Raw genomic sequence first — 24520 nt, forward strand, 5'->3', positions numbered from 1 at the left:
AAGATGCAATATTATGCAGACCTAGCTATAGAGCAGATGTCACGTATGGTTTCTCAGCAGAGAGGGACAAGATAATCTGGGTGTCATCCGCATAGGAAAACACGGATAACCCAGCCTCGTCTGCAATGTTGGCTTAAGATGAGACATAAGCATTGAACCATAAAGGACTTAAAATGGAACCCGAAGGTACCCCATAGGGGGAAACATGATTATTGGAACAGACAGTTGGAGAAAAGACCAGGAACGTGCGATCGGTGAGAAAAGAAATTAGCCAGTTAAGTGCTGGTCCAATAATACCCAAAGATCTTAAAGCCTCCACTAACCCGGTGTGAGACACCGTGTCGAACGCTGCGCTTAAATCAAGTAGTATGAGGGCCACCGTGTCTTCTAAGTCTAGATGATGTCGCAGCCTTTCCTTGACTCCAAGGAGTGTCGTTTTGGTTGAAAAACTGGCTCTAAAACCTGGCTGTGATGGATGTAGACATTTTAGTGGTTCGACTAACTGGGCTAGTTGAGAATTTGTGCCTTTCGAGAATTTTGAGAAGGCCGGAAGCAATGAGATAGGCCAGTAATTAAAAGGTTGGTCCGGATCAGCATTGGTCTTCAGAAGAGGAAGCACCATTGCGTGCTTCCACTCTGGGGGGGTAGGGGTGGGAGTGGTGCTTCCTGTAGGGAGGCATTCAGAAGTTTCATGATTATCAGGAGTGAAGGAGTCTCAAGCTGTTGAAGCACCAGGATTGGAAAAGGATCACAAGGTGAACCAGATTTAATGCTATCTAAAATCAGTTTGAAAGAGTTCATATCTAGTAGGGACCAGGATTCTAGTTTAACCATAGATACGGGTGCCTCTTCATCTCGTTAAGAGGTGGCTCTGGCTGCAGGGGAAAATAAAGATGTTTGCTGAAGGAGGCTATCAGGTTTCCTGTCCTTCATTTCAGAATACATTTTCTCAACTTTATGGAGAAAAAATCTAGCCAGGTCTTCACATTGCTGACTATTTAGGGCAGGAGGCATGGCTTGGGTTTCACACTCCTCCAGTAAGTCGAAGCACAAGAAGAAGGCGAAGAAGAATTGCCGGTCTTCGCCTTCTCCCCATCTGTCGGCTGACGCGACGCGGGACCCAGAGCATCGTTGCTCTCCGGCTCAGTCATCGGAGCCTGCTTCTGGGACGACTCCGTGCTTCCCTCCCTTTCCTGGAGCCGTAGCATACCCTGTCCAGCTTTAAGCTTTCTATGAAGCACTTCACAGCATTTTTGGGTCACCCGACTCCGCCGTTGTGCCTTTGGGCCCTGTGGACTCTGCTCGGGGACCTGGGCCTTCGAAGCTGGTGACTTCGGCTCTGGTGCTGGTGGGTCCACCGAGGAGCTGGATTGGTGCCGCTCGACCTCACGGTACCTGCCCGGGTGCCGATTTCAGTGACAACGCCCCCAAAGCCGGTTGCGCCCCCAACCAGTGTCGACCCCAGCCCCACTCCCGACTTGAACCCAGCGCCGACCGATGTAGGTACCGGCGGGTACTTTTGTACCGCTGTTCATCGCTGGCATTCCCTATTGACCTGAGTGACAGCCAGAAGAGGGTGAGGAGGACTGGGAGGGGTCTGTGGACCCACTAGCAGACCAACTTGAGGAGCCGACTGGCAGTAGGAGTTGGGTGATGCCAGTGGTCTGGACAATCTGCCCAGACCTTAGTATGCTTTCTCCCCCTCTACTGTGGCTACCGAGGAGGGAGCTTCTTACGCTGTAGTGTTGTGTAGGGTGGCTGAGGCCTTGGGCCTTGACCTTCCTACGGTGGCTGCCGGAACTAACCTCCTGACTGATGTGCTTTACCCATCAGCAGCCTCTTCGGAGCCCATGCTGCCTTTCAATGAGGCCCTCCCTGACATCCTTGTAGGCCCTTGGTCCAAGCCCAACACAGGGGCTCCTTTGGACAAGATCTTTGTCCGACGCCACCGCCCGGCCCCGGGAGACCCACTTTTCTTCTCCCTACTCCTGAGAGCTTGGTGGTCCAAGGCTCATCCTCGAAAGGTATTCCCTACTGCTCCCCCAGATAGGGAACCCACGAAGCTGGTCCATCTTGGGAAGAAGATATTTTCTTCCGCCAGCTTAGGACTGCGGTTGGTGAACACTGCATGTCTCTTGGGCTGTTATATACACACACAGTGTGGGATACGGTTGCGCAAGTGCTGCCACAGTGCCCGGAGGAAGCCCGGGCCGTGCTCACCCGCGCTGTTGCTGAGCGTCAAGACACAGCTAAGTTCACCATCTCATGTGGACTGGATACTGCTGACTCACTGGGTAGAACGGTTTCCATGTCGGTAGCATTGAGGTGCTACATCTGGCTTCTCTGGAGATGTCCAATCCACACTTTTGGACATGCCCTTTGATGGCTGTCGCCTGTTTGGTGACAAGGCAGACAATGCTTCAAGTTCTCTAGGGCCATTGCCAGATCCTTGGGCCTCGCAGCAACTTCTCGCCTGTGTAGTCTGCCTTTCGCCCCTTTGCTGGCTACGGAAGAGGTGCCCCACCATGTTCGGCCCAGAGCCACAGGTCTGCGCAAGCTACCCAGCCTATGCGTGGCCGGAAATGTGAGTCCCGGCCATTTCGGGTCTGGGGACCAGCGGGAGGTCCAGTCCACCAGTGTTCCCCCTGCAGCAGCCTCCAAACTTTCCTAGTCTGACTTTTTATGGCCATGCAGCAGCCTCCAAACCTTCCTAGTCCGACTTTTCATGGCCACCAGTTGCAAGTGGGTGCCAAGATCCGCCATCACCTCCCCCACTGGCACAACATCGCGTCAGACAGGTGGGTTTTGCAGATAGTCTAAAGGGGCCACTCCCTCCCCTTTGAGACTACTCCTCCCTACATGCTACCAACGTTCCATCGCATGTCGGAGGATCACTTGGCACTTCTCCGCCAGGAAGGTACAGCTCTCTTGGCCAAGGGAGCTATTGAACGAGTCCCTGTGTCGGAAGTCATGGCTGTTACTCCAATTACTTCCTGTTACCCAAGAAGAACAAAGGTCTGCATCTTAGACTTCAGGGATGTCAACCGCTTCCTCCGGAAGGAGAAGTTTAAAATGTTAATCTTGGCCCAGGTCCTCTCTGCCTTCGACCCTAGAGACTGGATGGTTGGGTTGGACTTGCAGGACGCTTATTTTCACATCCCCATCTTGCCTGCCGAAAGGCGCTACCTACGGTTCATGGTAGGCTACATGCATTTTTAGTTTACTGTGCTCCCCTTTGGCCTTACCAGCGCACCTCTATGGTCACAAATGTTATGGCAGTGGTCGCAGCTCATCTGCGCAGTTCAGGGGTTCCAGTCTTCACTGGCTGTTGAAGACGGGCTCGCCCCTGGCTGTCCTCTCCCATCTCCAGGATACGGCAGACCTCCTGCATTCTCTGGGGTTCACTATCAACATGCCGAAGTTGCACCTGATTCCCTCTCAGAAGCTCCTTTTCATCGGAGCAGTTCTGGATAGAGCGCAGTTTCGGGCTTATCCTCCCAAGCCTCAAGTCTGGGATATTCGGGCAGTGATACCGATATTTCAGCCTCTATCCAGTAGGTCGGTGTGAATGACCCTAAGGCTGCTGGACCTCATGGCCTCATGCATCCTGCTGGTAGATCATGCCAGATGGCATATGCGGGCTCTGCAGTGGGACCTGAAGTTCCAGTGGGTGCAGCATATGGGGAATCTTTCCGATGTTGTCCAAATCTCGGAGGGGGCTACGAGCCAATTGCGGTGGTGACTAACATACCAGGATTGGGTCAACGGCAGATGCCTCTTCCTTCCTGTACCAGAGTTCACAGTGGTGACAGATGCAACACTCCTGGGATGGAGCAGCCACATGGGAGATGTGGAGATCAGAGACCTCTTGTCTCCGGTGGAGTCCGGGCTCCACATCAACCTTCCGAAGCTTCGAGCGATCAATCTTGAACTGAAGGTATTTCTTCCTTCTGTCAAAGGAAGAGTAGTGCAGGTGTTCATGGACAACAACATTATGTCAAGTGGCTCTTCGCCTTTGGGCATGGCTGGAACATCAGGGCATATTCCTGGTGGTTCAACACCTGGTGGGTTCCTTGAACTCCAGGGCGGATGAACTCAGCCGCAGGTGCATGATGGATCACGAATGGCGTCTTCACTCTGAGGTGGTGCAAGGTCTCCTTCAAGAGTGAGGAAAGCCTTGGTTAGATCTATTCGCCACTGAAGAGAACGCGCAATGCCAGCAGTTCTGTGTGTTGGAGTATCCAAGGCGGCACTCGCTCGGCGATGCCTTTCGTCACAAGTGGAATTGCGGCCTCCTGTACACCTTTCTGCCTGTACCACTTCCACCCAGAGCGTTGAAGAAGATCAAGCGCCACCGGACCCTAGTCATTCTTGTGACTCCGGACTGGGCACGAAGAGTCTGGTACCCCAAGCATGGTCATCGATCCTCCGATCAGACTGCCTATTCGGGAGGATCTTCTGTCGCAGCAGCAGAGGACAGTTCTCCACCAAACCTGTCCAGCCTCCACCTCCTTGCGTGGAGATTGAGCGGCAGCAGTTGACAGCTTTTGACCTTCCTCCCAAAGTCTCTAACGTCATCTTGGCGGCCCTCCACTAAAACTGTATACGCCTGTAGATGGAACAAATTTAAGGCCGGTGCACAGCATAGGCTGTGGATCCCCTTTCTGCCCCTCTTTCTGAGATTCTCCTCTTCATTCTTTCTTTGGCCCAACAGGGGTCTGCTCTGGGCACCCTTAAAGCTATCTTTCGGCTATTTTGGCCTTTACTTGCCTTCCTGATCAGCCTTCTCTTTTCAAGTACCCTATTGTTAATAGATTTCTGAAGGGCATTACTCATCTCTTTCCTCCTCCTTTCGTAATGCCCCAGTAGCACGTGAATCTTGTGCTCACTTATCCTGTGTGCTCCCTTTGAGCCACTACATAATTGTCCTCTTCATCTTCTTACTTTGAAAACTGCTATCCTGCTCGGTATCACCTCTGCTCGCAGGGTGAGTGAGCTTCAAGCTCTTGCTTCCAAACCTCCCTTTCTTGCTGTCCATCCGGAAAAAGTGGTCCTCCGTACTAGGCCTTCTTTTCTGCACAAGGTGGTTACCTCTTTCCAGGCCAAACCATCATATTGCCCACCTTTACGCCTCCGCACTCTTCCAAAGAGGAGAGACTCCACCATCTGGACCCAAAACATGCGCTGTCCTACCTGGCCTGCAATAAAGCTTTCCGGATGGACGATCAACTCTTCGTGGGTTATGTGGGTGCTAAGAAAGGTCAGGCCGTGCACAAACGGTCCATCACTAGGTGGGTTGTCCTATCAAAGTTTGTTATTCTTTGGCGATAAAGGAACCTCCGGTAGGCCTGTGCACCCACTCTACCAGGGCGACGGCAGCCACTACTGCTTTGGAACGTGGAGTTCCGTTGGTTGACATCTGCCAGGCAGCCTCGTGGGCATCCCTGCACACGTTCACAAGACATTACTGGCTGGACAGCCTAGTCCAGAGAAATAGGTTTTTCGGCCTTTCTGTTCTCCGGGACTTCCTGGTGTGAACTTGGTTCACAGATCCACCTCCGGTGTTAACATTGCTTGGGTATCTATTCTAGGGTAAGGAATCTATAACTACAGTCTCTTTCAAATGAATAAGTGACTTGCCTTCGGCGACGATGTATCTGTAACACACATTAGTAGTTATAGACCGCCCCACCCATCCTCCCCGTCCTGCAAACTGACTTCTAGGAATAGGAACTCCCTTACAGTGCCCTTGTTATGTGCAGCAGTGGTCCGTGTCTTGCATTGCTTTTACAGATACATCGTTACCGAAGGTAAGTATCTTGTTAAATCAATCAATCTATACTTTATTTCGCATTTAGAAACAAATGCATAAAAAGTTCAGATAAAATTATACAAACATATCAATAATTTATCATAAAAAGGGTGATATCTAAAAATGTAGCCTATAACCCTTAAAAACAGCATATACATCACCTCACTAGTTCATCTACATCTTAATACATTTAGATTTGTTCGAGCTGTGCATATTACACAGGTTTTAACATTTGATCACATGTTTGCTAATCTGCCAGTTTTTGGTGCTGTACCTAAAAACGAGGCCACGTCAGGCAAACCTATGGAGTCTCTAATTGTAACATAACAGACAGTGCTATAGGATAAATCTTTTCCCCTCTGTTTCATAAAAATGGCAGAAAAACATTGTGTATAATTGATTATTTTGATCGGGAGTCACACGGACATTGTCGTAGTTGTTGTCTCCGAGAACATATTCGCTTAAAAATGAAATGATGGCAATTATTGGTCTCACAAGCAAGGTACGAGGATAGGCCGTACACCAAAGGGGGTCTCTTATTATATGCAATTATTGCAGCTTTATCTTTATTTCTCTGCTCTCTTTCTTGTACACATTTCTTTAAAATAGAATTTTTTTGTTCCACCTTTGAAAAGGATTCCAATTTCACGGGGTCGTCATAAACGGCCACCAACCCTAGAGAGTACAGAGTGCACCTTATAACTTGTTCTTTTTGTCTATTGTTTGGTTGATCAAATCATCAAAGTTGCTTTGGCCAGGTTCCCTTGCATCCACTAAAGACTCAGTGGGGTCCCCGGATTCCAGTAACAATTTAGTGGGAGTTCACAGAAGTCAAAGGGTCAAGAACCACTGGTAAAGCATGATTATTTACTGTGAAAATGCATTTTCTGACACTAATACTAATTTAATATTGAATTTCAGGATGGGAAACCAGCAATGTCGCCATGCAAGCTGCACCTCAACCAGCACAGACAATGAACAGTCTAAATGCCGATGTTAACAAAAAAACAGGACAAGGTATATAAATGGTTCTCTGTGCTTATTCTTTACATTCTGTGCTTATAGGTTTCTGATTTTGCACATGATGTTTTCCATTTAAACAACCACTGACTGATATTACCTATTATTTTATATTTTTGTTACTGGCTCTATTTGTTAGATTGTATGTGATTCACACAATTACATATTAAAAGAATGTGCATTTTTGTTGTTGCCATAAACCACTTTTTATATTGATTTAATGAAGTAAGTAGTGATGGCTGCCATTTTCGAATAAGGGGTCCGGGGGGATTGAGGCCTTTGTCAGAATGTTCTCTTAGTCCTAATTCAAGAGGACTAGGAGAGGAATCCAGCTAGAGGGAGCTGTTCATTTTGGAAGAGATCTTCTGTGCTGTCACCATGTGAAAGCATAGCAGATTGAATCAAGGGGGGGGGGGGGGGGGGTTGCATGAGTTGTGAGGCCTGACAGTGCTTTGTAATGCATGAAAGCCTGAAATGCATGTTTGAAAACCTATCTCTAAATGTCTTGCGTTTGCTCTGATAGAGAGCCTTTAGTAGTCATACCAGGTTCTGATTCCGGTTATTCACTGCAATGACATAACCGTAGTGGAGAAACAAATTTTATTTTTCTACTGCTGTTACTTCACCAGGCAAAGTGCTTGTTTCCCACAATGTTTTCCACCTAACCTAGGTCTTCAGGGTCCAGAAGGAGATGGTGGAATCGAGACTGAATATCGGCAGTCTCAATTGCTTCTATCAGTTCTGTACACTGCATCCCATCAGCATAGGATCTGCGTACGTCCCCTGTGCTGATGTGAGTTCAGTCAGGGCTGACCTCTGCCTTTTAGTGCAGCACCGGAACTCTGATGTGATGAGAGCAGAGAGCATAGCTTCCATTTTAGAGATAAGCTGTAGAGTGGCAGGAAGCTAAACATGTATTTAAAAAGTGTTAGGATATACAGGCAAGAGAGATACCATCGTAGTGGGGAGTGTACAGACAACAGGTATTACATTTTAAAATAAAAGGATGGGTGGAGAAGAAAAGTAACAAGGAGGGTGGCAGGATGCCAGGTATTGGACTTTTGTTAATATTCGTCCCGGGGAGGTGTTTTTAATTATTTGGAACTGTGGTAGAGCACACGGTATAGACTATGTATTTGAGGGAGGGTATAGCAAGATGGATGTGCTTGGCGGTATGTATAGGCTATTTCTAAACGTATTGCTAGGGTTTGAGGGCTGACAATGTTGAGGCTGTGATGGGCATATCTCACCCATGCATCCTCTTCTACTTAGCAGTAGATCCAATAGTTCAGCTGCATGCGGGAAAGACCACATAATATAAAGTTGTTGATGGGTGTTAGCAATAATGAGGTTATTAACCACCCCTGTGTGTTCCATGCAACCTCATAGACAACTCAAGCTTCAAACTTGTGTTCTGTTTCAATTTAAACACCTTAGATCTGACTGAAAATGAAGGCTAACAAGAAATTCCCATTCTCCATCAGTAAACCAGGAGGTCTGTTTTGCCTCCTGTTAGGTTGAGCAGTAGTCTGAGTCAAATTAGATAGATTTTCAACAAGAGGATGCCTTACTGGCATGTCACAATAAGTGGGATTACGAGCAGCGCCACAAAACTAACCTGAATAGTTGTGTGTCCAGTTCTTTTAGCACTCTGTGTCATAAAAAGCACACCACACTCCTTTCAGACTAATATGATGGTTTACCAGCCCCATGCCCTCCCTTCTCCCCTCTTCGTGGGTAGAATCCTATATCACTTGGCAAGTAGTGATTACATGTTAAGGTGAAGTTGGCCACCTACAAGGGTCAGCACCGCAACTCATGTAGGTGAAACCAGCAGAAGGAGCATAAAGCGGTGCTTAGTAGGCATAAATATTGAAAAACTAGGAAATAGGTGATAGCCATGTGGTTGGGGAGATCTTCCTAATCGCCATTCTCTAAACCATGGCTTTTTTTATTTAAAGAGTCTTATGCAGAGTATAGCATTAAAGAGGTGAGCCCCATACAGTTTTAGGGGAAACCCACTTCTCAAAGGGCCATAAATAAGTTTATTTGATAAAACGTATTGTGATTGTAGGTATAGTCTGAATCATCTCAAAGATTCTAAAAGTGCTTATTGTTTTGGAGTACTTACTGCCAGCAGAATGCAAAACTATGCTTTGAAAGAGAGCCCCCATAGTGGGGGCATGGCCAATATAAACTGACTGTAAGTGATGCACCTCAGAGGTTATGTGCAAGTTTCTGCACCTTGCTAAGACAATATAGGTGGTAGCAACGTAAAAAAGGAAAGCACCCTGCAATAGGGCATGTTTGCTCAAGAACCCGGTTGAGGGGCTAGCAAGCAGACTGAATAACGTAAGTCAAGACAATAGGAAACATCTGTAAAATAAAGCATCCACACACAGATAATTAATATAACAGAAAGGTTATACCATCATACCAATCCTAAGAAAATATTAACAAGCTTCAATAAGAGTTTAGCTGTCGGGCCCTTTGAGAAAGCTCAATGAGGATGTTCACAGTATCACATGACCTGATCAAAACAAACCATATTTTTTTTATAATTCTGTTAGCGTTTAGAATTTTAAAACCTATTTATTTAGATATCAAGTTTTATATAGCGTGAACATGATTCCAAAGGATATCGGAGCGCTTTACAATTGGAGGGAAGGAAAGGTAATAAATGCAGTACCGGCATCAAATAAGAATACCAAACAGAACAGTTACAAACAAAAAAAAGTGGACCGAGAATAAGACAGAACTGGTACATATCGAACTAGGAAGGGAGCAAATGATAACTTAAAGAAGAATAGCACCCAGCGCCGGTCTTAAAGGCAAGTCCAATACCATGGAGCAGAGGATCTAAGCCCATTTAAGGTGAGAACTTGTTCATAAGGTGTCTTTTAGCTTCCAATTTGAAAGCAACCATGGAGGAGATTCTGCGTACTTCTGGTGAGAGAGAGTTCCAAAGCTTGGTGACACGTTCTCTTTTTGCGAAAGATTTGCGGTTTCAGGAGGAAAGAGTTGGCACTTCTTGAAATTCTATCACCTCTGGAAAATTCTAGCTTTTGTGCTAGATAACTGGGGATTTTGAAATGGAGGGTTTTGTGAGACAGGCAGGCAATTCCTGCTTCGTAGGGCAACTAATTTAGGGATTTAAGGACTGGGGATATGTGCGCATTTCTTTTGGTAACCGTAACCCGTATACCTTGGCCCCTTGGTGAGGCCAAGGTATATTTGGGGAGGCCACAGAGAGTAACACTGACATAATCTAGCCTCAGGAAAACAAGCGCTTGGACCACCTGCTTGAAGTCAGCTTGTGGAAGGAATGGTTTGAGATTCCGGAGTATCCTCATCAGGTGATTAACTCCCTTGGACACATTGATAATATGATTCTTCATGTTCAGATGCTTGTCAAGGGTGATTCCGAGAGATTTGGCTGAGTCAATAATGAAGAGGAAGCAGTTGAAGGCTGTGAGGTGCTTCATCCAAAGGTTTAACTTGGAGATGTGATTCGGAGGAGAAGTGAGAAGGAATTTTGTTTTGGAGGTGTTGAGCAGGAGGTGGTTCTCGTTAACCAGTTTTGAATATTCGTTAAAGTAGTGTTGAGTTATATGAGGTTATCCGGGGAGGAGATTTTCAGATAGTTGCGTATCATCCACATACATATGGAAGAGAATATTAGTGGAATTTAGTGCATTAGCTAATGGTTCCAAGAACAAGTTGAAGAGAATGGGAGATAGGACGGACCCTTGGGGAACACCCATGGATACTGGAGAGGGAGTGGTTCGCCTTGACTCTTTGGGATCTGTGGTGGAGGAAGAACGAGAACCATTGCAACACCCGCCCATAAAGGCCCATCCTGTTATCCAAAATGAATAGGAGGTTGTCATGATTGACAGTGTCAAACGCAGAGGAAACGTCATGGAGGATTAGGAGGCAAGATTCATTTTGGTCAAGCATTTTTAAAATGTCATCCATAACGTTAGTGAGAGCAGATTCAGTGCTGTGCCCACTCCGAAAGCCAGATTGATGTCTGTCCAGGAGTTGGAAATTCTCGATGTTAGCACAGAGTTGTGATTTGACGTATTTTTCTAGGAGTTTGGTTAGAGTGCGGATGTTGGAGATAGGGCGGTTAGCACTATCTGACCCTGAGTGAGAACACTTGGTTTAAGAGTGATGATGGCTCCGTGACTGGTCCCTCAAACTCCTATGCGACCAGGACCTGGAACGGCGCGGAGTCAACTGCCGGGCCTCGAGAAGCTTTGGGGACCGCTCCTACAAAGACTTCAGATACATGGTCAGCAGTCAGAGCACGACTTGGGTTCATGGTCGCGCTCCAGGCAGAAGAGGCACATGCGGTGCAGATCTGTCACAGACATCAGTCTGCTACAGGAACCGCAAGCCTTGAAGCCAGGCATCCCTCGTGCACCAGGAGTCGATGGACTTAAAAATGATGTCGACAAAAGTCGAGAAAAAGTCAGTCAAAATGTGACTGGCGGTACCGCTCTCTCCGTATCTGCGCTTGCTGGCATGGGAAAATAAAGATCTGACGTCAGAGCGCGAGGGCGGCGTCTAAGTAGCTACTGTGTCGTCATCCCGGTGACCACGACGCCAACGACGAAAGCGGAGTGTTCCGACGCCACCTTTTGACGCGCAGGGGTACTGCTGACACAAATTCTCCGGATCCAGTCTGACGCCTGGGGGTAATTCTAAGGTAAGGAATATATAACATACCTCTGTTTCTTACAGATATATCGTTACCAAAGGTAAGTAACTTGTTCTACGAGTCCGAAGGAGACCAGGCGGAGATAATGACATTGCTTCACTCTTCTGCTTATGTCAGGATCCTGAGGTGTAGCGTTACCCATTAAGAAAACCTGACCATGTAGGGTGGAAAACACCTGGGTAGACCCTAGTACCACATCGCACATAAAAAGGGGAGGGAATCCAGGGACATGATTGAGCTGGGAAGAATAGTGCAACTCGAGGGACCGCAGGGGCCACCTACAGACCCCTCAGTACTACGCACTATAGCAGCACTCCCCAGAGAATATCAGGCTTTGGAACATCAGGAGGCTAAAGTCGCTATCCTAGATACACAAAGACATCTAATGACACTGGTGATAACACTGGTAGGCTACTAGCATGGTTGAGAAGACAAGAGGTGGTGGCACGATGAGTAGATGCCATAACTGGAGAAAAAGGAGAAACCTATGTCACAGCAGGGTAAATCACACAGGAGTTTGCCAAATACTTTTCAGCCTTTTACAGGGTTCGTCAATTGGTTGACGCCTCACATGTAGTTACGTACCTGGAGGAGATACCCATGCCTTCCCTTATGCTGGAGGACTGCCAGGTGATGGAAGATGATATCACACCTGAGGAAGTGCAGACAGCTATAGAAAACCTGAAACCCAGAAAGACCCCAGACCCTAACGGTATTACAGGAGATATGTTTAAGAAAATTGCTAGGCTTCTGAGTCTACACCTTCTCAATGAATATACGACGTTACATCGCGGTGTTTACACCGCAATACCTTTACAACGCAGGCATTACTACGCAAGTCATTACAACGACTTGTGCTTGAGGGCATTGGACTTAGGAATAGTATGATTTACTATTCCGACTCCAGTCTACGTACAGTAGGGAAGGTGTTGGAATAGTAAATCACACTATTCCTTAGGTTAGATCGCCATCCAGCGCAGGTCATTGTAATGACTTACGTTGTAATACCCGTGTTGAAAATGTATTGCGGTGTAAACACCGCAATGTAACCGATGTTTCCCCTTCTCATTCTGTACACCGAGGCGCAAAAAGAGGAAACCCTTTCACATGTCTTGTGAAACGGCAAAATAGTGTTAACACATAAACCTGGAAAACGCAAGACCGAATGCAGCTCCTACCACTCGATTTTTCCTAACAAATTTTGAGACAAATATTCTAGCCTCCATCCTGGCCTCGAAACTCTTGAAGGTTATTACCACCCTAATTCACTATGACCAGTTGGGCTTTATCCCAAGAGATCGACACAGTTCGACCCCCGCCGTTGGCTTGAGACTATCCAAAATAGGGAGGACCACATATGCTATTGTCCTTAGATGCAAAGAAGGCATTTGATACAGTCCACTGGCCATTCTTAAGGCAGGTCCTAGTGAAATATGGGTTTGGCCCTAAATTTCGATCTTGGATTGCCCTGCTATACATGGATCCAGGTGCCTGGTGCGGGTAAATGGTGAAGTACCCTCAGAATTCCTTATCGAGAGGGGCACCCGCAAGGGATGTCTTCTGTCCCCGCTATTATTTGCCCTAGTGTCGGAACCACTTGCATGTATTATATGTACCCACCCTTACCTTGCAGGCTTCCGGGTAAAGAAAGACGACTCGGGGAAACAAATGAATATCCCTATTCGCTGATGACATTTTGTTGTATGTAACAAAGCCCTTGCGAACTCTCTCTAGGCTCTTCCACATAGTTGACAATACGGGGCACACACAGGCTCCAAGATCATTTGAGATAAGTCTAGCTTTTATCCAGCGGCTTGACAATTTGTCCCCCCAGTATACCTTGCAGGTGGACAGTAGGGGGTTTTACCTTGGTATATATGTGACCATAAACAGAAATGACCGCTTAGAACTTAATGTCTGCAGAATCCTCAAAGTTCCATGAAGATGTAGAGAGATGGAGGTCACTGCCACTGACTATCTTGGACAAGACAGCAATGTTTAAAATAACAGTGCCGAAACTCCTCTACCCACCTCAAAATACCCATCATAAAATCCTGGAAGAAATAGAAATATTTGCTAAAATTGAAGGAGAGGTTAGGCCGTTCCTTGGGAGCAGAGAACACCCGAAGGTTGCGTTGCAAAACCTACAAAGGAATCGGTATAATGGAATGAATAGCACTTCCTGACATAAAGGAATATTACTGGGTGGTGCCTTTAATAGTGATTAATGAATGAGGACATATGCCGAAGATCACCAAAAATACGCCGCTGAACAGACTCCATTCCAAGCCCATTCTTACATGCATTATCTCTATGGTGGTACATGGGGTAAAGAAGCTGCTACCAGCAACACAGGTAGTGATAGAAGCCTGGAAGGGGCAGAAAGATGGATGAAATGGAACACACAAATTACACGAGCGATTCACCTCAGGGAAGAAACACGTCTGAAGGAATTCAAGGAACTACGGGGTTTTGGGGCCAGGGATACCATGGGCATCTCTAAAACTGGAGACATTATAGAAGGTGGTGCCCTAATTACTTTCAACTCTGTTCAGGGAGTCTATCAGTTTAGTAAGACACAGCACTACAAATACCTACTACTCCACAATGCTTGGATGACCGGGAAATTAGACCTTGAAAATATACCAGAGTACGCACCTCTAGAAGGGAGTCTGCTCATGGGGGAGAGTCCAGAAAAAACGGTGTCATGGACCCATAGAATGATCACTAATAATAGTCTGAAATTTCTGACGAAACTAAGACAACCCTGTGAAAGCGAAGTGGGAGAATTCGATGACTTGGACTGGGATGCTGCCTTAGGGAAGTCTCAATTGAAGTACAACTTCGAATCTTCCAATTTAAACTCCTTCATAGGATCTATTATGATGGGGCCCATCTGCATAGCTTCAGTTGAACTGATTCACCTAGTTGCCTTCGCTGTGGGATGGAGCATGGGACATACATACACGCGATATGGGAATGCCCTAGCATCCAACGGTACTGGACCAAAATTGTGGATGACGAAATGGGATACTGGGGGAAACCATACCGATGAATCTTAAACATTTATTGCTGGCACCCCCACAAAAGTAGCTCTTCCCAGGGCAAAAAAACGTAGGTTTAGTAATTTAGGCCTAGTGGTGGCTAAGCAAGACATAGCTAAGCACTGGGATGTATCCAGTCCCCATCCCCCCCCCCCCAATGCTGCAAGAATGGAAAGTTGGGATGGATCTCTACATGGCCGCCAAAAAAGTCACATACAAGACCAGAGGGAATTAACCAGATATGGGGGCACTGGCTATGACACTGTGGAATCGACTTAGGAAGTGGCACTGAACAGCTCAGAGACACAGCCTCATGTTGAGTGATGACTCATGCACTACTGTACTTTTGCATGCTGCTTTTCAATGTTAAGTTTGTGGCCCCAAATTGAGTCTATGTATCTTGTGATCCGAAGTGTAATTGCTTTCCTATATATAAGCTATCTTTGGAGTATCCTACTGATTGTTGCCTTGCTAACAGAAAATCTACTAAAAAGATTCAAAACAAAAAAAAGTTGCTTCTCAGGATGGTGTGCGAAACGGGATGGTGCGAGGTGCTAAATCATTAGGCAAAGTAGACTACCTAAAATGACACTCCTTCCCTTGTGAGTGGACTGAGATACCATTTACAGATGAATGGGTGTTTTAATTGCCCTTGAGTTTCATACATCCAGACAGGAATGTGTTTTTAAAGTGTTTGTTTGTTTTGGAATAACTAAAGCTCAGTTGGAGCAACGAGGTGGCAATTAATGGCCGTTGGAGTCTAGGATAAGGTGAGGTTTCTTTATTAAAAAAGCTGGGGAACGTGAGGTTGCAGGTAGATTTATTTGTTCGCGCTGAGGGAGAGCTTTTTGGCATGCTGTGGGGTCAAAGGGTTGGAGATAGCTGCACATGGACTGTGTTTCTGTTGTTCCGCAGTGTTGATGAATGGAATGTATGTTTTGTTTCAGGGAGTGGATGGGTTAAGTTATATAGATGTAAGTCAATGCTTACACGTTAAATTTCAGTTGATTATAAATATAATAAGTTTTAATTGCTACAGGTGTAGACTGCAGACTTCATTGCATCATGGGTAAAATATCCATTCCAAATGTCAACCGCCTCAACTCCAGCAAACAGCCAACGATTATAATACTTTTGAGACATTTGGGGTAGTGATCTATATTGTTTGCAAAAAAATCTTTGACCTGCAGGTGATATTTCAAAGGTAGTAATTCTGGTTGCTAACCTGTCGACACTCTAAAAAGAATAGGAGGGGCGTGGCCAAGATGGCGGAGTGAGACGTCGCACATCCCGAGTGCTCCTCCGTAACTGCCTTGCCCGGACCGTAATAATAGCACTTCTGCCCCCCCACGAAGCTTTAGCAGGGGCAGGAGACGGTTGTGAGTCCCCTGACTACCGAGGGTGCCGAGGCGGGCACTCTCTGAGCGACGGTGACAGGAGCGAGACGAGGCCCTTCGCGGCAAAGATCGCCGGAGCGGTGGCGGAGGCCGCGTGAGTTGACGGTGCACAGAGAAAAGTCCTGGCGGCAGCGGCGTCTGGAGCAACCCCGGGGAGCAGCGCTGGCTCCTGCATTGCTTGCTACCGGTCCCAGCAGCCCCGCTGCTGTCTTTGAGGCGCCGCGGCCGGAGGCGGGTGACGGACGGCGGCCCGGCGGCAGAGGCGCGCCCGGAGGTCGGCGGCGCCAAAATCGAGGCTGGGGACGCGGCCTACTGCTGGGTGTACCCGGGTCTGCCCCTGCTGCACTGCCCGGCGGGCGGGCCTTCAGAGTGTCGAAAGGGGACTGAGAGAGCACCAACGGAGCAGCGGGTGACCCCCTCGCGGCTGCCCGCTCCCCCCCCCCAGTGGCCCAGAGAAAAGGAGAGCCCGGACGGCGAGAGCGGAGAGGCCCGAGACCGGTGGCCGAATCAAGAGGACTAGAGCCAAGTAGAGGGAGAGCGCCGGACCTGCGTCAGGCACACCAGGGGCCCTATAGCCCCCAGAACCAGAGCCGCAAGCGAGGTGAGGAGCAGTGGGTGGAGCCATAGATGGAGTAGCGGCCCCACACTGACTCCATAAGCCGGCGCCCGAGGTGGGCAGAGCAACAGAAGATCCCCATGCGGGCAGCCTACTCGCGGCCGTCTGCACCCTTAATGGCCGGCGGGAGCGGTGAAATCGGGGACTTGGCCTGCATCTGGGAGCGCACAAGCCTGCCCGCACTGGCCTGCTTTGTGGCCTGGCCCCACGAGACACCTGAAGGGGGCCACAGAGGCAACGGGGAGAGGCGGAGTTGCCCCCCCCCCCCACGGCCGCTGGCACAACTGGGGCCGAGAGAGACCGCTGAAATCGAGGCCCAAGACCGGGACTGCCCGGGCCCACACAAGCTATCCGGCCCCACAAGTGGGCTCCGCCGGGTGTTGGAGCAAGGTCGTGAGAGCACCCAAGGAGGGACTGGGAGTCCCCCACGCAGCTGCCTGACCCCTCAGCGGCCAGAATAGGACGGAGAACCGAGCAGGAGGTGATGGGAACCCAGGGACTGGCAGAAGTACCGGGGGCCCGGTAGACACGTGGTGCACGACCGGCCGGCCCACACAAGAGCACCCCGTGGTCCTTGTGGCCCCCAATCGCGGAGCGAGGTGAGGTGAGGTAGGGGAGGCCTTCGAGGGGGTGGCAACTCCGCACATGCGCCCCAGGCCGACACCGGACAAGAGGCACTGCACCTGAGAGCCCGGTGCTGGGGCCGTATCCACAGCGAATTTGGCGTGAGGGGTGCCAGGAGTCGCCAGGAGAAGAGGTCCACGTCGGGGCCCCCCCCACACACACGTGTAGTAGTGAGCAAGCACGGCGAAGGACACCAGGTGGAGTGCCCGCTTGGAGAAAGGGGGGTTGAGGCGCCATAAACCACAACGGGGAACGCACAATGGCGGGCCAGAGGAAGAAAGGGGGCCGCACCCTCCCGGAAATGTTAAGAAAAGGACACAAAGAAAGGAGACAAAGGTCAGTCGTCCCCAGGGGTACCCAAGCTCCAGCATGATTTCAATGAAGGAGAGGTGCCCATTACCAAATCCTCCCTAGAGACGCTCTTCAACTCCCTCCGTGAGGACTTCCACACCTTGAAACAGGAGGTCGCCGGGGAGGTATGGGAGATCAGGAGAGAGGTGGACCGACTCAGCGAACGGGTGTCCACCATCGAAGACGCGGATCGCGCACAAGACGAGGAAGTGGAACAGCTGCAGCAGGACATAATACGCATGAAGGAACAACAAGTGGACCTGCAAGCCCACGCCGAGGATTTGGAAAACAGGTCCCGGCGGAACAACATCCGGGTCCGGGGGGTCCCACCTATAGAAGGAACGGACATCACGGGCTATTTGCACGCCCTATTTCGGGATGTATTGGGGGAACTGGCTGACTTTGCGATCAGAATTGACAGAGCTCACAGAGTGGGGTTGGCGAGGCATGCATCTGCCCCACCTCCGGATATTCTAGCCTTCCTCCCGGACTACCCTCTCAAAGAGCACATCCTCAAGGAAGCACGGCGGCAGCAACCCCTGCGGTTTCGGGGACACTCAGTGGCCTTATTCTAAGACCTTTCAGCGACCACACTTCAAAAGCGTAAGGCCTTCAAGGTTGCAACAGACTTTAAGAGGAAAAGAGATCCCATACGCCTGGGGGCATCCTTTCTGCCTGATTTTTAAATGGAACGGTGCCCTGCACCAGCTTTGCTCCCTCCAAGAGACATGCGCACTACTGGGCATCACCCAGGCAGAGGAGGGTACATCACCGAAACCACCCACACGACCGCCCAGGGATGGCTGGCACACACAATCAAGAAAGAGATGGACAATGCCATCCACGAGGTGGCCAAGAACACCACGTCTTCAGATTGATTGAACTCCGGGGGGAGTACCCATTAGCATCAATCATTATGCGAGTCCGGGGGGCAGGGAGGGGGGAGCCATGGGGAGCGACGTGGCAGGTCGTCCACACAGGTGTAACTCACCACAGCCCTGCACTTCATGAGGGCAGGACTGGGACTATGTTCACTAGTTGGGGTACTAGATGGGGCTGGGGGGAGCGGGTTGGGATGGGAAGGAGGGAGTTGGGTTTGGGGTCTGGGGGGAGAGGGGTTGTTGGGAGGGTTTGTTGGGGGTGGGGCCGCCCCTCTGTCCACCTTTCTTTTCTGTTTTATTTCCCACAGGTTACACAGAGCTCCGGAGTTAACCTTGAAAAATAATGACTCACTTCAGACTTAAAATTCTCTCCCTTAATGTGCGAGGGCTCAACAACCCCATTAAACGGCAAGCGGTCCTCTCCCTTTTAGAACACTCCACAGCTGATCTCTGCCTCCTCCAGGAGACTCACTTATTACCCAAAGATCAGCTCCAACTTAAATCTCGTGCCTTCCCCACGCAACTTTTCTCGTCCTCCTCCAAGAAGGTGGCAGGGATAGCAATATTGGTATCCAAATCTTTTAAGGGCAAGGTACTCCAGCGAGAGGCGGAGATAAAGGGGCGACTATTGGTACACCGCTTCCTAATAGCAGGTCAGACAATAGTGGTGGGTTCTGTATACGCGCCCAACGAAGGGCAGGAAGCCTTTCTCCAGAAAGTGTTAGCAGCAGCCACAGCCAACACTGAACGACATTTACTGTTGGGGGGCGACCTTAACTTAGTATTCCATAACATGGCAGATTGCTCCTGCCAAAGAACGGGTCAAGTGGGAGCCCTTTCCAAGTCCGGACACGCACACCTGACCTGTGGAGATACCTACACCCACGCAGTATCGCATACACCTACCACTCAGGGGCCCATAAGTCCTACGCCCGGTTAGATTACTTTCTCTGCGCCTCCCCGCCAGTGTCGCGAGCGCAGGAAGTAGACATCTTGCCAGCCTCCCTATCTGACCATTCCCCGGTGGTGGCCACATTCCTCTTCCCATCCGCACCGACCCCACAACGACACTGGCGCCTCAGAGAATCCCTCCTTCATACCCCATCGACAGTGGTTCGGATCAAATCCGCCATCACACACTTTTTGACCCACAATGACAACACTGACACTACATAATCAATCAATCAATCAGCAGATTTGTAAAGCGTGCTACTCACCCACTAGGGTCTCAAGGCGCTGGGGGGGAGGGAGGGAGTCTCTACTGCTCGAACAGCCAGGTCTTGAGTTGTTTCCTGAAGGAGAGATGGTCCTGGGTCAGCCGTAGGTGGATGGGGAAGGAGTTCCAAGTCTTGGCCGCCAGGTAGGAGAAGGATCTTCCTCCGGCGGTGGTTCTGCGAATTCGTGGTACGGTGGCGAGGGCGAGGCTGGCGGATCGGAGCTGGCGGGTGGGTGTGTAGAATGTGAGGTGGCTGTTGAGGTATATGGGGCCCATGTCGTGGAGAGCTTTGTGTGCGTGGGTGAGGAGTCTGAACGTGATCCTCTTGCTGACGGGTAGTCAGTGCAGGTCTCTCAGATGGGCAGAGATGTGGCTGTGCCGGGGGATTTCCAGGATGAGTCGTGCAGAGGCGTTCTGTATTCGCTGGAGTCTTTTCTGGAGTTTGGCTGTGGTTCCTGCGTAGAGGGTGTCCCCGTAGTCCAGACGGCTGGTGACGAGGGCCTGGGTGACCGTCTTCCTGGTCTCGGTGGGGATCCACCTGAAGATCTTTCGGAGCATGCGCAGGGTGTTGAAACAGGATGACGAGATGGCGTTGACTTGCTTGGTCATCGTGAGGGAGGAGTCCAGGATGAACCCCAGGTTGCGTGCGTGGTCCGTTGGCTTGGTGGTGGTGCCCAGGGCAGGGGGCCACCAGGAGTCGTCCCAGGCAGAGGGGGATAGTCCTAGGATGACGACTTCCGTCTTGTCCGAGTTCAGTTTCTAACGGCTGAGCTTTATCCATTCCGCGACGTCTTTCATTCCTTCGTGAAGGCTGGTTCTGGCGGTGGCAGGGTCGTTGGAGAGGGAGAGGATCAGCTGGGTGTCGTCGGCGTATGAGATGATGTTTAGGTTGTGTTGGCGTGCGATGGCTGCAAGGGGGCTCATGTAGACGTTGAAGAGGGTGGGGCTAAGTGAGGATCATTGCGGAACGCCGCAGATGAATTCGGTGGCCGCGGATCGGTAGGGGGGGAGGCGGACTCTCTGGGTTCTTCCAGAGAGGAACGAGATGATCCACTCCAGGGCCTTCCCTTGGATTCCAGTGTTTCTGAGGCGTTGTATTAGTGTGCGGTGGCGTACGGTGTCGAATGCTGCTGAGAGGTCCAGGAGGATGAGGGCAGCTGTTTCCCCGTTGTCGAGCAGGGACCTGATGTCGTCGGTGGCTGCGATGAGGGCGGTCTCGATGCTGTGGTTTGCTCGGAAGCCGGACTGCGAGGGGTCGAGGGATCCGTTAGTCTCGAGGAAGGCGGAGAGTTGTTTGTTGATGGAATTCTCGATGACTTCAGCAGGAAAAGGGAGGAGCGAGATGGGGCAGAAGTTCTTGAGGTCCGTGGGGTCTGCGGTGGGTTTCTTCAGGACACGGGCAACGCAGTGGGCTGCCCTTAAAGCTGTCTTACGAGGCGAATTTATATCTATCGCTGTGGCCAACAACAAAGAGCGGGCGCAGAAACGGGCCGAAGTAACGCAGCGGGTAGGAGAGTTGGAGCAAATGCACCAACGCATGGGGGCAGCGCGGGCTTGGCGCCGACTGTGCGCTGAGAGGAAGATGTTAGCTGCTTTGACCAAGACAAAGCGGAGTATGCAGCCCTCCGTCTCCGATAAGCCTATTACGCAGGGGGGGACAGATGCGGACGACTGCTAGCGAACAAGCTGCGTGAGCAGCGCCAGAGACAAGGGGTACAGACCATACGGACCGCCCAAGGTGACTTAGTATCAGACGAATTGGCGATAGCGGAGGCCTTTGGGGCGTTTTATGAGGCCTCTACTCCGGCGACGCCCTTGACCCGCCAGTAGGTCAGGGATACTTGCAAGGGACGCGCCTTCCATCTCTGAACTCGGCCCAGGCGGATTTCCTAGATAGACCCATCGGCCTTGAGGAGGTGGTGTCAGCGATTTCACGCCTGAAGCTTGGGACATCCCCCGGCCCCGATGGGTACCCGGCGATATTTTACAAAACATTGTCACCAGGTGGCACCCCTGTTACGGGATCTTTTTAACTCCTTTGCCCAACCTGGCGCGATTCCCGCAGACCTCTTGGAAGCAGCAATTTCGGTCATACCGAAGCTTGGTCGGGACGCAACCCGTTGTAGTTCGTACCGACCGATCTCGCTTTTAAACATTGACTTTAAACTGTACACAGGCATTCTGGCGAACCGGTTAGCACCTTATATGCCACAGCTGGTGGAGCCGGACCAGGCCGGTTTCATACCTCAGCAGCAAATCAGCGATAACACTAGGCGGGTCCTCCACCTCATTGAAGCAGGGTCGCGTACGCGACCAGATTGCATGCTATTAGCCATAGATGCCGAAAAGGCCTTCGATAGGGTGCACTGGCCCTGCCTGGAACAGGTCTTGCGCCTCTTTGGTCTGGGGGATGTTCTATGTACCCGTATTTTGAACTGCTACAGGCAGCCTAATGCCACGGTGCGCGTAAATGGGCACACCTCCTCTCGCTTCCCGATTGGCAGAGGGACCAGACAAGGGTGCCCCCCTGTCCCCTATCTTGTTCGCCCTTTATATGGAACCGTTGGCGCAAAAGATTCGTCAACACGCCCTCATCAAAGGCATCAAATTCGGGACACACACACACAAGATCAGTCTCTATGCTGATATTTTACTCTCCCTTACCGATCCCGTCCAATCTCTTCGTGCTCTTGTTATTGAACTACATAGTTTCACGCTCGCCTCCGGGTTCAAAATTAACACCGACAAATCGATTGCCCTCAATGTCTCCCTGTCGCCAGAGACGCTAGCCGCAGTACAGGAGGAACACAATATGCAGTGGTCTAGTACCATGGTCCCTTACTTGGGGGTCCTTCTGGGCCCCACCATCCCAGCCACCATAGATGCGAATTATCATAGACTTCGCACGCAGCTCCGCGGGTAACTCCGGAGATGGAAGCGCCATTCCCTCTCCTGGCTGGGGAGGACAGCCGCCACCAAAATGACACTCTTGCCACAGATACTATATCTGTTTCAGACCCTCCCCTTACGCCCACCGACTGGCTGGATCCAACAGACAGTCCGAGCTGGCGCGCTTCATCTGGCAGGGTCGCCGTCCGTGCTTTAAACAAGCCATCGCAGTCCTCCCGCCTGGCCACGGAGGCATAGGAGTACCCGATCTCCAACTCTATTTCTACGCGACACAGCTCCGAAGTCTCGTGGAGTGGCATCAGCTAGAATCTGACAAGAATTGGCTCTTCCAGGACCAGGCAGTGGCGGGCATGCCCCTACAGGGGATTCCCTTTCTACCCAAGCACCATCGACCGACTAATCTCTACGCGTCCCAGATCACGGGTACTGTCATGGAGGTGTGGGACCGGGTCGCCACCAAACACGAATTAACATCCTTCCCCTCACCTCTGACACCGTTATTTGCTAACCCCGACTTCACCCCGGGCCTCGATCCTAAGGCATTTGCGGCCTGGCGACATTCCCCTTGCAGGGCCCAGGGACATCTTTTTTAATCTGAACGGTATCCTCTCTTTTCAACAGATGAGGAAGGACTATGGCATCCCAGAGGGGGATAGGCTATCTTATTTGCAGGTGCGTCACTGGGCACTTCACCCGGAGGTTAGGCCTGGAGCGCAACGTCATCTCACTCCCTACGAGAAGTGGCTTGTCACCCGCACATCTGAAATGAAATAATTAATTACCGGTACTATTTTTGAATACATTGAATAAAACAGATAGCTCAATAAATAAGAGACAGGATTCGAGGTATCTTGAGTCTTACAGGCTTTAATCAGGCATAAAGGAAGGGACAGGAACGGGATAGCCTGCATGGAAATAGAATGGATGGCAGCTGCCAGAGAATGGGTAAGGGGATAAGGGGGTAACTTTCAGTAACAGTACACAGTATATATACTAAAACAATTACATTCCATTCAATACAGTAGGCGTAGCAGTAGGCGTAACTCGTAGCAGTCGCGAAAGATAAGAGTAAAATGGGTGTAACAAGAAGGCGTGTACAGGGCGTATACATAGACATGTGATGTAGACGTCATGGAAGTGTCATAAATGGGGCGGAAACATGGAGGGGGCTGCCTGAGAGCAGCTGGGACCTTTAACCTAGTGGTGCGCGCAAACGGGCAATGACGTGTTACCAGGAAGAACTGGGGCTATGACTTCTACGCTGGAAGAGGAGACTAAAGTCTGCAGTGTCAGAACGACTTGTACTTATATCATATCTGGTATCTTGTGTTTGGAATACATGTTGATAGAATCCAAAAGTTATCAGGGCAAAGGCTACTTGACACTAAGACTGGTGCATGCATAATTCTACATGTATTGCGTGTGCTAGGAATATTCTATGAATATTAATACAGTATTTCTCTTACATGGAGACAGAAAGGCTAGACCATGGCTGAAACTATTGATGCGATTCAGTAGCTTAGGAATGCAGAGAAGGAGGGCTGGACTGATAACTAAAAGCATAACATAATCTTGGCAGACTGGGAGGCAGAGCCAGGCCGGGCCGGGCACTGCGAGGCAGGAAGTAAGTGAAGGGTCAGGGATGCAAGTGGGGGCTGCATCGCTCCTCGGAGAGGGTTCAGAAGACTGGAGCTTGAATCTGGTGTCCGGGCCCTTTTGAGGCCTAGAAACGGGGACAATGCGGTGAATTAACGTGTACACTGTAAATCGTGGTAACATGGGCCTAATACTTGTTGCTTTCACGAGAACTGGAGACTGGCATACTAGAGATGGACACAACTATAATTGCGTCTTTAATCGATCATAGGGGGATACATGCATATCGATCATGTACATATAGCTTAATATGGGGAACACGTAGGC

General features: G+C 50.0%; 1 protein-coding gene across 5 annotated transcripts in view; it reads left to right on the top strand.

Moving 5' to 3' along the window:
* ICA1 (islet cell autoantigen 1) overlaps nucleotides 1–24520 on the top strand; it is a 403261-nt gene that overhangs the window by 340195 nt on the left and 38546 nt on the right. For all 5 annotated transcript variants that reach the window (XM_078663689.1, XM_078663690.1, XM_078663691.1 and 2 more), the window contains one exon: nucleotides 6734–6829. In XM_078663689.1, the coding sequence (XP_078519815.1) occupies nucleotides 6734–6829 (96 nt within the window). The remainder of the gene's footprint in view (nucleotides 1–6733; nucleotides 6830–24520) is intronic.

This window comes from Lissotriton helveticus, chromosome 10 (genome assembly GCF_964261635.1).
Source record: "Lissotriton helveticus chromosome 10, aLisHel1.1, whole genome shotgun sequence".
NCBI lineage: Eukaryota > Metazoa > Chordata > Amphibia > Caudata > Salamandridae > Lissotriton > Lissotriton helveticus.